We start from the raw sequence: 16,887 nt of genomic DNA on the forward strand, positions 1-16,887 counted from the left end.
TGCTTTGATTTTGCAATATATTGAGGTAAAGAATTTGAGAGATACATGTATGTACCATAAAAACCGGAATATAAGTCGAACTGTTTTTCAAAAAACCATGGCAAAAAGTAGACCCCCCATCTCATATACCGGTCATTGGCGGAAAAACTACGGAAGTCTTGCAACAATGGGCAGCTGAAGTCAACAGCCTCCATCACCATCTGCAGCAGCGCGGCGTGGCACCTCCATTTTGCATTTCCGTTGTTGCAAAGCTATTTTGGTTAAAGGCTGCTTTTTCACATTTTGTTTCAAAATGAGCAGAACCCGACAGCAATTAACCGTCGCCTTCAAGAAAAACGCGACTGGGTACGTGGAAGCTCACGGCAACCTGGCGGCACAGCGCAAATTTGGAGTATCTGAAAAGAGTATTGGGTGCTGGCGGAGGCAGAAGCTGCGTATTACAACTTGGAGCAACGAGAAGAAAACGTCATTCCATGGGCGGACCGCAGCGTATCCAGAACTGGAAGGAAAGGTTGCGGAGTTCGTCGGGGAGCTGCGTGCAAGATTGCTGCTTGTGACTGCCGAATGCATCCGCGTGAAAGCGGTAGAGATCACGGCACGGAGCGGCGAAAGAAGTGAGAGTAAGCGCATGTGTACACATGCGCGTACCTCGTTTGTTTTCGCTGCTCCATGCCGTGCTGACAAACACGCGGGTCGATGGGCACGCGATACTGTTAAAAATTGGCCGGGTGTACATATGAGCAGCATTTAAATGAAAATAAATACTGTCACCAATGTGAAACCTGTTGAGTCGCATTTGTTTCGAGGTAAGGGCGACTTTCGGTACTTTTTCCATTGAAATACATTTTTTTAACCTTCAGAATTGTTAGTTGGGGGGTTGACCTATATTCCGGTCCGACCTATAGTCCGGTTTTTACGGTATGTAGAGTTACAAAGCACTCACTGTTTACTTTCAAGGGACACTCATTCATCCAGCAACACTCCTCTTCCAGTCTCTGATTGTAATGAAGATGAATTTCCGATCGGAGAAATGGATGGAGATATGTTCAACCTGCTGCACCAACGCCTAGTTCATAAGCAGATTGTTTATACTAATAAGACAACGCTGTGAGTGGCGTGGCTGACGCGGATAATCTATCGCATTGCAGCACACTTCACAGCACTGCCCACCAACAGGTGCGACTGTGAGGAGGCAGTTAGTGGGTGTGCATGCCGCTGCAGACAAACCCCCCCTCCCCAGTCATCTACCTCCGTACATGCAGTAGTGATGGATGAGTGGAGCGCGCACCACTCTGGCGCCATCTATGAGCGAGCGGCGGTACTTACATTTGCTCGGCACAACCAGTCTTAAAGAGACACTGAGGAGAACTCTATCATTTTTTTTTTGTTAGCAAAATCTGATAGTTCGGCATTTCATGGCTTTGTTGCCGCTTGTCCGGGCGCAAAAGATGCATTTATTTCAAAAAAATTTGGATTCGAAGATGAAAAAGTTTTTCCCGCCGCTCTAATTCAAACTCAGGGAACTCTTACGACGCCACGGCAACTCTTATGACGTTTCAGAACGGAGTGACGTGATACGTGACGTAAACGCAGACTCCGTGATTTCTGACGGCTAGCGGTGCGGTGCGCAACCTTCGTTTACCAGCCTCAGAGTTTCGTAGCTTCCATGAAGTAAGGAAAATTCCTCCAAGGTGGCGCCTCTTGTCCTAGGAAGTCATCACGCTTGTACTTGCGAGATTGGCCTGTGGCGGCGACACCTGTATTTTGGTTCTTGCTATTTTCTACATTACAAGAGCTTTGTTTTCAGTAAGAGTGGCGTTTTTGTGATCAGGAGCTGCTATTCTATCGATACAAGCCAACTTCAATTTCTCCTCAGTGTCCCTTTAAGAGGAGCGTGCTCGTGGCCCTCTCCTCCCCTCACATAAGGTTACACCAAAGGCGACGCGGCTGAAACCACCAGCGGGCATGTAAGAGCTGCGCTCTAAAACATGAAAACTAACCTGAAAGGTTCGCAGGTCCCAAACCTTAATAGCACCATCATCCCCTCCAGACAGCAGGAAAGGGTCCCGCCGATTCCAGCTGATGACGTTGACGTCGGCATCGTGGGCATCCGGAGCTGTTAGCATGCATGCCTTGTGGGGCGCTGCTCGCACGTCCCAGATTCTTATGGACTTGTCCACTGAACACGAGGCCATCACCTGAAATCAGAGCCAGTCGTCCATTTTCCCACCAAGGACCTTCATCTTGTGCTCCCTTCTCCCATTGTGAGCATATCTTATTCTGTCAATGAATAAATCATTGCAAGGTTTTTGAGCGCATCTGAAAAAAAAAAAAATCAGGAATGTGGGTTCAAATAATTAAAAGTCCAGACATTAGGGCTCTTCATTCAATTTTTTTCAAAATACAAGTAGCAGTGCTACCCAAATCAAACTTCATCTATTCACATGCTGGTGATACAATGAGTACAAGCTTTTCCCTGGTCTGGTGCTTGGACTCTTTATGGTGAAATGCTTGGGAGATGGGTCTTTAACCCCACCTTGAGAAGATTAACACACTTTGTGCTAAGGCTCTCTTTGGCCACAGTTTCCCTCGCACCATAAAAATTCATCATCATATTCATCTGTTGGGTCACTTGACACTCTAGTGTTATTGCCCAAAATCACTATCGACTTTAGAACGGCTGAAGCATTCCTCTAGCTCGTCATGTAAATTCCACAATCACTGAAGAAAAGCTTGTATTTACTGTTTTACACACACTATCAACTTTCCACACATACCCATGCTATCCATCTGAAGCAATGCTGTCTGCAAATGGCAAGCATTTTGCTGGTAACATTGAATAGCCTCCCAGTTTTCCATCTCTGACGCCTATCATTAATTTCCATTGCATGTTTTGCTCATTTCGTGTTGCCATTAGTTCTGTTTTATTATCATTTTGCCTTTGCTTAGTAGTCTCTATGTAGGTTTGTTCAATGTTCCTTTGCTAATAATATCCAGTTATCTGCACTTAAATATTTAAACTGCACTGATGCTGCACTCAGCATTGCTTGAAGAAAAAATTGGCAACAGTAGTCACATTTACAGTGACAACTACGTGGTAGTGACGATTTTTTGCGACAGTGTCGTGCTGTGCTGCATGTCTTCAGTTACGAGTTTCAAAGCAGAACTGCTCCGAAACAGCACAGCCTTCCACGGCCCCACTTCACAACATCGACGTGGTAGTGGTGCAGCTGCTTCACAAATGGCTGCGTCCATGGCTTCACAACACAAAGAACAAGCAGTTCATGATGAGCTCGCATTTTGGCACCCTGGAACACGCGGACGGAATCGAGAGGAATGCACATTAGAGCAGGAACAGCGAGACACCTTATAAAAAGAAAAAAAAAAAGGGCCAGCAACACGCCAAAATCAGCGTCACAGCGTGCAGTTAGGCTTAGCTCGCTGATTCACAGCCGATAACTGCTATTGCCACGGATTGGTAGTAGAGCTCAGGAAATGAAACAAGGCGACTGCGCCCCTCTGATCGCCAGGAGTGCTGGTCGGATCTCAACACAGCCCCACTTCAGAACAAAACAGAGCTGATCGGCTTGAGGGGCTGAATTTTTAGCTCATGCGCTGCCAGAAACGTGACACATCCGACCTCGGCCACTACACTTTTTAAGCACTCTAGCTGGAATTTTAAGTTCCATTACAAACGCATGCGTACTTCTGAATAAACTTAACTCTGGACTGGAAACAAATGGTACTGAGCAACTTCTCAGCTCAAGTGCAACAGCAGCTCTCTGGTCTCCAAAAACTTCTTCTCAGCATGGTCGCCATACAGCTACAAAGCTGGCATCCTCAACAGCAATGGTGTTGTAGCGAAACTTCCAATGAAAATAATCTCTGCTATAAAGTTTTAAACAGCCTCAAGTGACATCCCACAGAGTGTTGGAGTACTTTAGTGCAATGCTTGAGCATCATCACCATTCACTCTCCCCTACAAACGGTCACTCATCTCAATAAGTTTCAGCATAACAGCGGTTCTAACACACAGTGCTAAGTAATGGTTTTACACAACACCAGATGGTGTCAACACAAGTATTATGCCTCCCAGCTAGGTGAAGGCATAACAATATGTACATGTCCAGTATTGCAAACAGTTCACAAAGAACACTGCAACAGCCCAACGAAAATAAACATGCAACACAAGTTGCTCCTGCAAGTAAATGTCCTCAAATACTGACCGTGGCTTCACTCGGGGACCACTGGATGTCTTCAACTGAGGCCGTGTGGGCTGTGTACGGACGCTGGTCAACGTGCCAGCTACTCTCCTGGGGCTTCCACAAGTGAATGCTCTTGAGGCAGTCACCCGTCGCCAGCACACCTGCAATGATGGCGTCGTATCCTACACTGGAAACCCTAAAACAAGCCCAACCGTGAACAGTCTCTGTCAAAAACACACAGAAAACGGGACTCACTGCAGAGCCACTTTCTGGGGCTCACATAGCTATCTCTACACCTCCTCCACCATGGAGAAGTGAGGGTGATACAGTCAAACCTCGATATAATGAACATGAATATTAAGAATTATTGGATATATATCGAAGTATTCCTAAATATTTTGATCAACCACATGCAATATTCACTTTATATATCAAATGCGGATGGCCTTGAAACGGATATATCGAACTCCCCAGCACACCAAGTGGTACCCTGTTCAGATGGCAGGTGAGAGGTTTCACTGCACTACACAAGTGAGTGGTGGTTGTGTGGCAAGCGTTTGCGCCAAGGTTCGCGCTTTTATCTGGCACTCACAGACACCGGCACAGAAGATACAGGAGCGTGTAAGGTTGTAGTCCGGCAGTCAGCACATGTTCACGCCTCTTACACCCATCAACCGTGCCCTGGAAGCGGCGATGAGGATGGCTGTAGGCTTGCAGTAACCGTCCTGCAATCACGTTCGCTGTCACAGAAATGGTAAAAATGGCTACGGCCTTCGCCCTGACGTACCGCTTTCCACGCAGCACGGCTGTAATGTGGGGAAGCCACCCTAATTTGCACCTGACATGCCATTGTTGCCAGCTTGTGACGCAGTACGCAGAAGCCAAACTAACTGCCATTCGATCTTTTGCGGCCTCCAGAATCGCCACTAGCGCCTTCGAAGCCTCGCTAAAACCTAGGAGACGGCCCCCCTGGTTCTCTAGTAAGGATCGTCTGAGTAGCTGTCCTTTCAACGACTAAACTGCGCTGCTATTGCATGCGTTTCTGATTAAATTTTATATTACGAACTTAAGTTATATCGAACTATTTTACGATTTTTTACCTGTCCGCTATAACAAGGTTTCGTTGTATCCCTATGCGACTCAACCCAAAATAAAGTGGGTAAAAGTGGGCATAGGAGATGCACGGATTCAGGTACACCCCACCCCAAAACAAATACAAGGAACCCAGTTTGAGAGCCAGTGGTCCATCCCATTGCTGAAAGCAGTAGTGGACCCAAATGTTTCCACTGGGTGCCACATAGCATTGTGCAAAGAAACACAGCTGTGCAATATCTGATATTGTTGTTACGCTGCCACTTCAGATCCTGCGCCTGTCCTTCCAGGAATGAACTTTATAAACAGATAAAAAGCTGCAGAACAGACTGTTTTTTAATGCATGCCTGGCAGCCCTTGACACTGGAAAGATTCTTTTAGATTTGATTGCTTTTCAGCTTAATTTCACCACGCAAACTGCCTGAAACACCTCAGACACTCCACTCATTTAACCTTTCAGACTTATAAAACAAATGGAGGAAAATTTTAGGGGTAAGACACGAAGAGAGCGGAGTGGACCAGGGAACAAATGCCAGTTAATGACACCCTAACTAAAATCAAGAACAGGCATAGGCAAGGCATGTAATGCAAAGAGAAGATAACCGATCATCGCTGAGGGTAACGAACTGGTTTCCAAGAGACGGCAATACAGCAGGGGGCGGCAAAGGGTCGTTTGAAAGACTGAAATTTTGTGGGGACAGGGCGCCTGCAGGTGACACAGAACAGGGTTAACTGCTGAAATGCAGGAGAGATCGCTGACCTGCAGCGAGCAGTTTACTGCTGATCGTAATGATCATGATTTACAAAAGAAAAAGAGAAAGCGTTGCACTAGCATGTGACACTAGCACCACCTACCAGGCTTGGTGGGCGACCAGTCGACAGCATAACCCTCGGCCAGGTGACCCCCAAAGTTGAAGATAGGCTTGGGAGCCTCATGGTTGCGTACATATGCCGACATTGCCGAAGGATGGTCAAGCACAAACAAGGGCCGCTCCAGGTCCCACAGGTACACGCGACGGTTTTCCGACCAAGACGCGGCTAGGGTCTTGTCACCGACACGGGACACCTGGGACGATACCATGGAATAGTGGTTCTCAAACTGTAATCTGAGAGCCCTTTAAGCACTGAATGGAGACGTTTTTCACTCCCGCAACCTTCCTGGCCTTCGAGAGCACCAGATGAAGGCATGTGCACTTGTTTGAGTCCAACACATTAACTGAAGCATGCCTCTCAATCACACATTTATCAGGAACCATAGCTGTAAGGTACTGTACGACACTACCTGTGCACTACAGGTGGATTAACCAGCCAAATACACTGATGCGATACTTCCAAGACTGTTCCATTTATGCATCTATAGAAAACATCATCTGTGTGTTTATGAGTAGTTGCAAAGCTTACCCTTCTGTTACCATAAATTCTCAGCCCTGTTCCCCAGGTCTCGCAGTCATCTTGACTCGTGCACAAGCAGTTCCTGACATTTTTACAACTGAGGATCTCTGCCAGAGCACCTGAAAAGTACCTGCTCTAGTTCATTCAGTGACACCTGCTGATGCATGTCCATTAAAATTTTGTGCTGTTTCACTGAGTGGATCCACTTTGGAGCCAGAAACATAAAGCAAGCCTTCACTATTTCTGGTAACTCAAGTGACACTTTGGCTTTGTGTTGAACCACACAATGGGGGAAATGTGGCTTGTATAATTCATAGCAAAAAACGCTGTACATGAATAAAGCATGTATTAAAGCATCATCTCAGACATAGCATAAACATTCAACTGAAGCCCTTGTGCTGTGATCAGACTCATAAGTGTTCCAAAAGGAAAAAGTTTAGCAAAAACAATCTTGCCAGTTCTTGCCATCGCAAAGTTTGAGTCAGAATTAGCTATCAGCAAACACCAACATTAGCAGATAGCAACTGCCTGCACATAGCGTATACAGCTCAGATCGTTTATAACGTAGCCGCTTATAATGCAGGACAGCATTGTACGCGGCTTTTTATGACAACTGCTTCACTTCCCATACATTTAAAAGTATTGGCATACTGCTTAATACGCGACAGCGTGTAACCGAAAACCCAAACCGCATATAGTGCGGGTTCTGGAAAGCTTGGCGGCCCACATGCCGGCGCGGGCCCGTGAGTACCGGCGGGCGTGAAGAGCGTGCTTCCCAGATTGCGCAAGAAGGGGGCAACAGGCGGGGCGGAGGAGCGTTGTCAGCGTGATTCAATGCAAGGCTGAAGGCAGGAGAGGATAGAAAAAAAATAGAAGTCACAAGGCAGGCGTGTTTCCTCTCTCTCCAATGCGCCTCTGCTGGGCCCGCTGATTGGACAAAACTTGAAAGCACGTGATGGCACAGCGAAATGAGCATGCTGGAGCGGCGGCGGCGGCGAGCGGGCGGCATGAAGCGGCAAGTGCTGCTCGTACTATGCGCAGGTGCGGCAGTGTCTTCTCACTCATGCCTGCTGAGTCCATGAACGAGATATATGTCGTAGCGAGTAGCGAAAAGTTGTAGGCAGGTCAGCTGACAACGTGAGGAAGTCTACCAGCCTTGGCTGTCTTCAGTTCTGACGGTGTCTGCTCCTCCAAAAACCAGGAAACTGCAAGCTCTCGAAACCAAGCAGAGCATTATGAGGGACGTCGAGAGCGGTTTGAAAAAGGCTACGATGCCAAAAAAGTATGGTGTCGCTGACGTTACTATGTCCGCCACTTGGAAGAGCGACAAGTTGTGACAACAGCTGCAGGAAGACTCCGCGCCGCTTGCAAGGAAGTGGATTCGTGCGTCGAAGTAAAATGATGTCCCCGCTTTGTTTGAGCGATTTCACGAGGTCCGGACCCAGAGCGTTCCTCTGAGTGGCTTGATATTGCAAGCCAAGACCAGGTGACTAGCAAACATTTTGGGGCATGATGGTTTCAACCCATTGAACGGTTATATTTAGCGTTTCAAAGACCGGCACGATATAAGCTCGTCATCATCGTCGCCGACCCTGATGGCGTTGCGTGTGAAGTAGCCGCCACAGATAAAGACACCGTGGCAGCGGTGCGTGGTTGCGATAAGCCTCTATCCGAGGATGAGCCTGACGAAGTGAGTGAAAGTGCAGCAGAAGTTTCATGCAAAGATGCACCTGATTGTTGCATGAAACTGCACCTCTACTGTGCTCAGAGAAACCTCAGCGAGCGAGCACTCATGTGCTTCACTGTTTTTGAAGATGTCATTAGCAACGCAGTTCAATCGTAGCGGCAGACTAAAATAATGTCGTTCTTTCATTCATTACGACGCTTCGACAAAAAGATCAAATAAACTTCTTCGTTGCTTGTGTTCGCAGTGTCGTGCGTCTGATGCATTGTCAGGTGCACTCTGAAAGGTAGGCTGGCAATTCTGAAAGTGCGAATGAATGCATGGAAAAAATACGTTTTGGTTACAGCGCAGTACCGGTTATAATGCGGATTTTCCAGACTTCCGTTGTATGCGTTACAAGCGGTCTATGCTGTATACTCTTGTAAGGGCCGCACCTGCAGCTTGGCCACCAGTAATTCGTAAAAAAGAAAAAAGTCAGCCAGAAGAACAGTTTTGTATGTGCGTAATTTTTCTTACAAGGCGCATTCCGCTGGCAGCTAACAGACAAAGATAATGCCTGCGACACTCAGTGCGACCACAGACACATTGTCCTGCACACCGGACTCTGCCTAGAACTGCACATTCTTGTGTGCTCGACATTTGCGCCTGAAAGGACGAATGTTATGGTGCACAAAATTAGAGTGGTGTGCACCCACATTAGCAGCACGTTTCCTTGCGGCGATGCGCCGCCAGCCAGGCTCGGGCGTTGGTCCAATATGCGCCGTAGTAGTGCACTCTTTGCTCGGTGTTGCTAGGTCCACAGAGCTTCACATCGAAGCCTCAGTGAAATTGCTTTGAAGCTTTGAATCCGGTCATAGTTAATCATAAACGGCCTAACCTTGCACGCTTCCAGCGGCGCTCCAAACCGTTGCCAAGGCATACTGTCAGTCGAGCACCTGATTTTTGGGGAATCTTAAATCACGTGACGTTTGCGAGTAAACTGATCTAGCAACCTATTTTGCTCCAAGCAGTTAATTGGCGCTGGTCGCCAAGTGCGCGATCTATACTTTCAATGCATTGTGTATTTGAAGGATTCGCTGGGGCTGCGCTAATTCATCATAAAAATGTGCCTTCGCAGCATAAACTGAGAGACAGGTAATCAGGGCTCCGCTGTGGTCGGAAAAATTTTACGGAAAAATGCCCGTCCGCGTAAGGGTCGCCCCTTACACAATGGCAAGAGATAAGTGCAAATATATACAAACTAGCCTTTGATTAAGATGTGAAAGCCTCGTTACGCACCCTGACCCGGTTGATGCAACCATTGTGGGGTATTAGAGCTGTCTCCAGCTCTGGCTTGGCATCCTCATCATCGCTGTCCGAGCTGTCCTCGTCGTCACCGGCGTCCTTCTGTGCTGCCTCTTTGTTGCGACTCATGTTACTGCAAGGAGAAGAATGCCAGATGATGTCAAACTACCACGCTAAAGACAAATGAAAAAAAGAAAACAGTGTGACATGCTGCAACACCCCAGGCAAATGTGAAACAAAGGTCTGAGTGTTCCAAATGGAGAGAGCTTACATGCTTCAGGTTAACACTTTTTGACACCTTATAGTATACAGTTGCCAGCAAAAGCTAACGGCTGCGCATGCTCGGAAACAAATTCACTGCAGCAGTGCGTCAATGCCCAGCTCCACGGTATTGATACCAGAGAAGGGAGTAAGCAGGTCCTTTCACACCTGTGATGGTGCTGAAATATTTTTTTTCTGGACACCCGCACCCCATAAACTTTCTCGGCCGACTGCACACAATCCCATGGCATAGCAAGCTCACAGCCTTTTCTGAGTATGCCATGCCTAGTACTGAGCTGCTTGCTTTAGATGAATTCAGCACTTATCATGTCTTCCCAGGGTTTTTATTTTATGATAAATTAGTGAAAGCATGAAATCGTACTTCTCGAAATCATGAGCTCAGTAGCCTGTGCTCTGACTTGTTGAACGAAAATTTCATCATGTCATTTGATGCTATGTTTTCCGTGTTATCTGCTGCTAGGGAAAAAATAAGTCATTGCATAATCCCTTGAGTGTCTGAATCTCTCCAATGTCAAAGCATGTTACAATTTTTACACAGCAATACATATGCATGCAGAAAATTAACAGCGAGTGTTCTATGTAAAAAAACAAAAACAAATGGGTCTCTTCAGGCATGCACAGACTATTTAGATGAAAAACCACCTCAGCTGAAATGGCAGACAGTGAAAGAATGAGCGGAGATGATGAGCAGATGTTATTGCAAGCCTTAACATTATGCCTGCGGTGCTTGTTCAGAAAAATAAGGCACGACCTCGGCCACTGTGCCTCAACATGCGAAGTGCCGTAATTTAACTCTACTGCAGGACAGATACAGTACGGCTGACTTCTTAAGAGGCCACGGACATTACAACTGCTACAGTGAAGAAATGTTAAACAAAACACTACTACTTTAATAATTCCTCAACGTTACTGCTACTGAGTAAGCAGATTTTGCAAGCACAGATCAATTTTACAGCCCTACATGCTATCATTTTGTCCTGCCATGTCACGGGTTACTTGTTAAAGAGACTTCAAAAATTGGAGGAGACACTTAAGCTCCGTCTTAAGGGTATGAGGCGATAGCGTAATGAGTTGATTCCCATATACGCAGAAGGTCCTTCTCTACTTTACATTCATAATCTCTGGGAATCGTCAATCCCATCCTGGCGCAGCGTTGCAGCGGTTAAGGGATGCGCCACTGCCTCTGGGATGACAGGTGCTCCCAGCGGTGGGCCTTGTGCGACCCAGATTGCTCTTCCCGAGCGACCAGTCATTAATTTAACTGCCACCTGCCATGGTGGACAGTTTGCACACTCTCTGGTGGGCAGGCTGTGATGACGCCACAAGGTCATGTGGCAGGGAGGATATGTGACCTCAACCACGCTCATGGTTTTTCACAACCATGTTCGTGGTTTTTTGCTCACAACGCCGATGCCGGATTTTCTGGGTAACGGGCCTTTAATGCTATCGCGTTAAAATAGCAAGGTCGGCCTGCAGCACAATTGGTTTTTTTTTGTTTTTTTAGATATTTCAGCATGCCAAACACAGCTGGTGGCCCAGTAGTAGGCAGCCCTCCAAACTTCCGAACGAGGCTCCATGTAAGAGTCTTCTAACTTCCAGCCACACAAGAAGTGCAATCCTTAAATTCAAACAACGCTACTATTTTATTTTCATAAAAATAAAATTGAGCCTAAATCTAGTTAGTCTTAGAAGAAAAAAAGAACGGGACAAAAGAACATCCCCTCAGGACATATATTTTCTGCAGACAAATATTATGGTAGAATTAAAAAGGAATGAAAAATAAAAGGCCCTGGCCAGTGCCACAGAGTATAATGGGCTTACTTGCTACAGACAGGCATCCAGGTCACAAGACTTGGACACAATTTAGCAACTGGCACATTCCTTTATGCTAACACGGAGTCTACTAACTCCCTAGTGGACTTCGACGAGCCAGGCTCGTCACAAGCTGACTGTCATTTCTGGATCATGACGAGTCCAGCTTGTGCGTTTTCTAGCACTCTGTGTACGATTTAAAGTGAGTAGGGCTTGTCCAAAACATTTTTTTTGGTTCGTCAACAGATTGCAGCATGGGTACTAAATGACTATTTGGTACCATTTTAGAAGAAAAAAATGCGTCCGTTAAGGGGTTAAAGACCAGTGAAGCTGCAAATCTCGAGAGTCCTATTCACGTTAGAATGAAAAAAATAAATAAATAAACAGGCACCTCATCTTCATCACCATGAGGTGATTCAAGTGTGACCGTTCTGCCTGAGTGCCCGCTGTGAGATAGCAGGTCAATGGGAAACGGTCCGCACGGTCATCACCCAGGTTGTCCTTGATGACGTCGAAGCTCAAGCACGGAGCAACTGCAATGAAAGGTTGCCTGTATCACTCACAAGAAAACAGCGCATAGACAGGATGCAAAACAACACAAGTGAGCACTCACTAAAGAGACTGATGTTCCATTCAGCGAGTTTTCCCTTTTCAAGGCATTTCACGAGTAAAGCTAGGCAAAAAAGGAATTTTTACAGTTTCAGTAAATTTGAAGAGCCGAGATTGTCTCACTTCTTCCGAATTGTCGGAGTTTTCAAGCTGCACTAGGGGAAAAGGACCTGAGATAGGGATTTTTCTGTCTGAGAGAATTTTTGGATGCACCACGGAACATGACTGACTCACTAGCCTTGCATTCACATGCAATTCACTTCGCTGTTAATGGGACACTGGGGACAAGTGCATTAAATTTTTGTTCTCAGTGAAAACTTATTCTGTGCCTCTTTCTGGCTATGCAGTTTCTTAGGCAGCAAATGACGAATTTATTGCTGAGGAAATTTGATTTTAATGATTTTCCCGTCACTCAATTCAAACTTGAGACGGTAAAGAGTGAAAACGACTCCATGATCACCCCTTGAAAGTGAATGACAGTGCAGCTTACCTTCAGAAATCCGTGCCCCAAAAATCTGTGTCGAAGCATGCAGTTAACTTACAAAATCGGCTGCTGATGATAGCATCTGCATTTCAATTTTTGGCGTTTTCTAGCTCATATAAAAATCCTCTTTATGAATGCAAGTAGCACCTTTGTCATTAGAATGCTGTGATCTATCTGCACAGGTCAACTTCCACTTGCATGTGGTGTGCCGTTAAGAGCTATGAAGACAAGCGAAGTCAGTAAATAGAAAATTTAAACCATAAGAAACCTCATCGCATACAAGACTTTATCATGGGAAAGTACGTAAGCACTAAGGTCAGATTTAATGCAAGGGATGTGAAAGTTGTTGTTAGTGGCTATTTATTAATAAAATAACAAAGGAGAGAAAGGATATTGCTAGCCGCAGCATCTGCCTTTGAAACCTGAAGCACCTGAGCTGCGGCATATGGGAATAAAAGGAGAGGGAGAGGACAGGGAGAGGAAAAGAAAGGGGGAAGCGATAGTGAGAAAGGATTGGCGATGTTCGATGTTCTGCCTGGCGCAGGGCAGCCTATCTCTGCCAGTGTGGAAGACATCGCGTGGGCCGCAACCGGCCGTTCCCCCCACCAAGCAATTTCCATGCCCGTCCACCGAGTGCTCCTATCATGCGCGGCGCAGCACCCAACATTTATTTCCATATTCTGTATCTGCATGTGAAAGCTCAACAAAGAAAAACGAAATGTTAGAAACACTGCGCTGACCTCCGTTCGGTACGCTAAGAAAAAACAAGAAAGCGGCAGGAATCACTAACCAGAATTCTTTTACCTGCATGTTGTGCGCCTTAGCCGTTGTTATATCTCTGTATGCAAGGTGCCAAGAACATTCTATTACTGTTATTTTCAAAAAGCATTATCTTAGCGGCATCAGTGGCATGGAGTGACTACGTGCAGCTTGCCCAAGCTTCAAAATTTTGCACTTAAAAACTGCATGAGTGCGTTTCTCAGCTCTCTGCCAATCTGCAACCCAAACAGCATGGCGCAGTTCAGATTTCTTACATACTTATCCTTTTCGGCTAAGACTACTTTTTCAAAGAAGCATATCATTGTAAGATCAACTGATATGTTCTATATATCAGTAGCCAATTGGTCTGCTGTCTGCCCCAAAAACAATCAACAATCAAGTTTCACAGGTACAACTTGTGAGCCAGTGCAACTTGAAAGGGAAACCTGGGCTCTAAGTGTTCTTGCAGTTTAGTGTACTTTTGTCAACAGCAAAACAAGAATAACGTCAAAAAGCTCTAGTAAGCCAAAAAGTACATCGTACATCTTCAGGGCTTCTAAACCTTTAAATTAATTTCACATTTCAATTTTGCTTTGATCATGCGCGGCTTCCCGCTGCGCGCATATGTATGTCTGGCGTTAGCCTGTTTAAAATTTTTACTTAGATCTGAGAAAGGCACTGACACCCTTTTGATCAGCTTAGTGGTTACGTTGTCTCCCAGCACTGGGCCCTAACACGGATATCACAGAAAGCGAGCGTTAACCGGCTTGCATGCGTATGCCGCTAGATTTCAAAGCCAGCTCCTCTCCACACCAAAGCGTCCGCAAGATACGACGACGCGTGAAACAAACCCGTGGTCGCTTGGTGATAGACGACGTAAGCTGACTGGTCGCACTCGAGTTCCTCGCCATCCTCGTTCGACGTCGTAGTACCGGGCACGTAGACTCTCCTCTCCGTCCCTCCGGCCGCCGCTCTAGGTCCCGCGTCGCCGTCCGACATGTCGTCGTCGTCTTCGGCGTCCACGTCCTCCATATCTTCGAAGTCAGAGTCAGAGTTCGCTCCATCGCCAGCCTCATCTGCCATAGCTGTTTACCTCGGGATTGGGTTCTCGCTAGGAGATTTCCGACAGCGAGTTGTCCACGCGAGAAGCACTACCAGCGGTAGCAGCGGCGCACATGGAAATCCAATGATGGCGGCGTCCACGAGCGATGCTGGTGACGATTCGGATACTGTTTGTTGCTCGGTACATCGCAGGCAGGTTTCGTAACTGGCGAATAATAATAATAATAATTGGTTTTTGGGGAAATGAAATGGCGCAGTATCTGTCTCATATATCGTTGGACACCTAAACCACGCCGTAAGGGAAGGAATAAAGGAGGTATTGAAAGAAGAAAGGAAGAAGAGGTGCCGTAGTGGAGAGCTCCGGAATTATTTCGACCACCTGGGGATCTTTAACGTGCACTGACATCGCACAGCACACGGGCGCCTTAGCGTTTTTGCTCCATAAAAACGCAGCCGCCGCGGTCGGGTTCGAACCCGGGAACTCCGGGTCAGCAGTCAAGCGCCCTAACCACTGAGCCACCGCGGCGGGTAATGAAATAAAAAGTTTTAGGCAGAAGCACGTGCATTTTACGAAGAATTTTCTTTTTACTTGTTTTTTTGTTTATGTACCTAGGTTTTCCAGATATTACAATCCAAGTTTGGCTCGAGAGAGAACAATTAACTGCGTGAAAAAAAAAAATTGGTTTCCTTATGCAGTGTTTCTTTTATCGCTAGATGGTGCTATTATACAAGTATTAACAAGAAAAAAAATACAAAATAAATTTTTGTGCGCACATATATGCCCAACAGAGGTTAAGCAATAAATGCAAGAAAACGGGCTTTGCTTTCGTGGCGGCAGGAGTGGGCTACCTCATATATGGTGACTCTGCTCATACTAAACTTTCTTTAGAATTTTCTGCTGAACAAATTAGACTGATCCCGCACCGTCGCGCCAACTTCCTCCCTTCAACCCTCCGTACCTCTATCCCGAACAATGAACAGGCGAACAGCCCACCAGCCACTTCGCGACGACAAAGACCGGTCTTCCCCTTTTCGTGCGCCATGCGTCAAAACTTTCCTGGATCCAGCAATTAACCGCCTGTGTCTTGGCCACTCCCCCGTAGTGGGTATGTGCCAGCAACGTCTGAGGCCTTCCTTCCTTCCTTCCTTCCTTCCTTCCTTCCTGAGTGACGACACATCCGACTCACAAAGACAACGGTGATTGGGAGTCCCGGAAAACTTCCCTTCGCATACGTTAATGGACTTCGCCACATTTTAACAAAGGAAAGGCGAAGCCAGCTCCCTGCTTCTGCTGCTACTGCGAGTTTGTACCTGCGCCAGAGTGTTTTTATTATTAAAATTGCCGTTCTATGAAAACCAAAATGAGGGCTAGCACTCTAATTCATGCCTGTTCCAGAGACTTGGGGATGTCTTCAACGCGCAGTTTCCTACTGGGACGTCATGCGAACGCGGAGGTCGTAAGTTAGGTTACAGCAAAATAAATGTAAACAAGGCAGGAATTCAGGTGGGGGAGGGGCTGAACACCCTCATGAAAATACTTGGGGGGGGGGGGTGGCTCTGGCCGCCTGCCCCCCCCCTGTTCTGTCGTCCCAGGACTGACGAGATACGGCAAGTGATATAGCCAATAGTACTAACGCGTCTCGACCCTCCTGTCTCTTGCAAGCTGAAGCACTGCTCTCGCCTGTGCCTACCCCGAACCGCTTTTCTCCAGAGCCCGAGCCCCGAATCCAGCAGCTCTTCTGGGCCTCTGCACCCTGCGACCAGCCCCAGCACCCCACGCGGAAGGCAGCCATTTGGCGGACCCGTGACGAACGCCGCCCGCTCTGTTATCATTGCGGAGAGCCGGGCCAACTGCATAGCAACTGTTCTTACCACCGGATGGACTTCACGACGTACCACGTCCTCGTGTAATGGCGAATGCCCACACTATATTCAGGAACATCTCACCGGCTGCTTTTTCCCTTCCTCCGGTTCACCAAGACGCCATCCCGGTCGCCTTCTCCTCGACGTTTTTCACCTACCCGTCGTGTGTCATCAAAGCCAGCCGGACCCAGGTCCCCCAGTCTGCATTGGGGAGACTTTTAACAGCGATCTCCGGGGGTGCGGCTACTTGGGACTTGGGAGTGAGCTCTTCAAGTGTACTCTTCACTTGGGAACTATTCAAGTGTATTCTTCACTTGTTTCCACCTGTTTGCAGGCTGAATTGTTCGAAACTGGGTTTG

General features: G+C 46.9%; 1 protein-coding gene across 1 annotated transcript in view; it reads right to left on the bottom strand.

Annotated features, from left to right (window-relative positions):
* l(2)09851 (WD repeat-containing protein 1 l(2)09851) overlaps positions 1-14,813 on the bottom strand; it is a 30,636-nt gene extending 15,823 nt beyond the window's left edge. Inside the window, exons 1-6 of the mRNA XM_077634446.1 lie at positions 14,455-14,813; positions 12,143-12,284; positions 9,652-9,790; positions 6,153-6,363; positions 4,227-4,366; positions 2,001-2,198 (exon numbers count right to left, since the gene is read on the bottom strand). Coding sequence (XP_077490572.1) covers positions 2,001-2,198; positions 4,227-4,366; positions 6,153-6,363; positions 9,652-9,790; positions 12,143-12,284; positions 14,455-14,686 — 1,062 coding nt within the window. The 5' untranslated portion in view covers positions 14,687-14,813. The remainder of the gene's footprint in view (positions 1-2,000; positions 2,199-4,226; positions 4,367-6,152; positions 6,364-9,651; positions 9,791-12,142; positions 12,285-14,454) is intronic.
* Between the last annotated feature and the right edge of the window lie 2,074 nt (positions 14,814-16,887).

This window comes from Amblyomma americanum, chromosome 8 (genome assembly GCF_052857255.1).
Source record: "Amblyomma americanum isolate KBUSLIRL-KWMA chromosome 8, ASM5285725v1, whole genome shotgun sequence".
Lineage (NCBI taxonomy): Eukaryota > Metazoa > Arthropoda > Arachnida > Ixodida > Ixodidae > Amblyomma > Amblyomma americanum.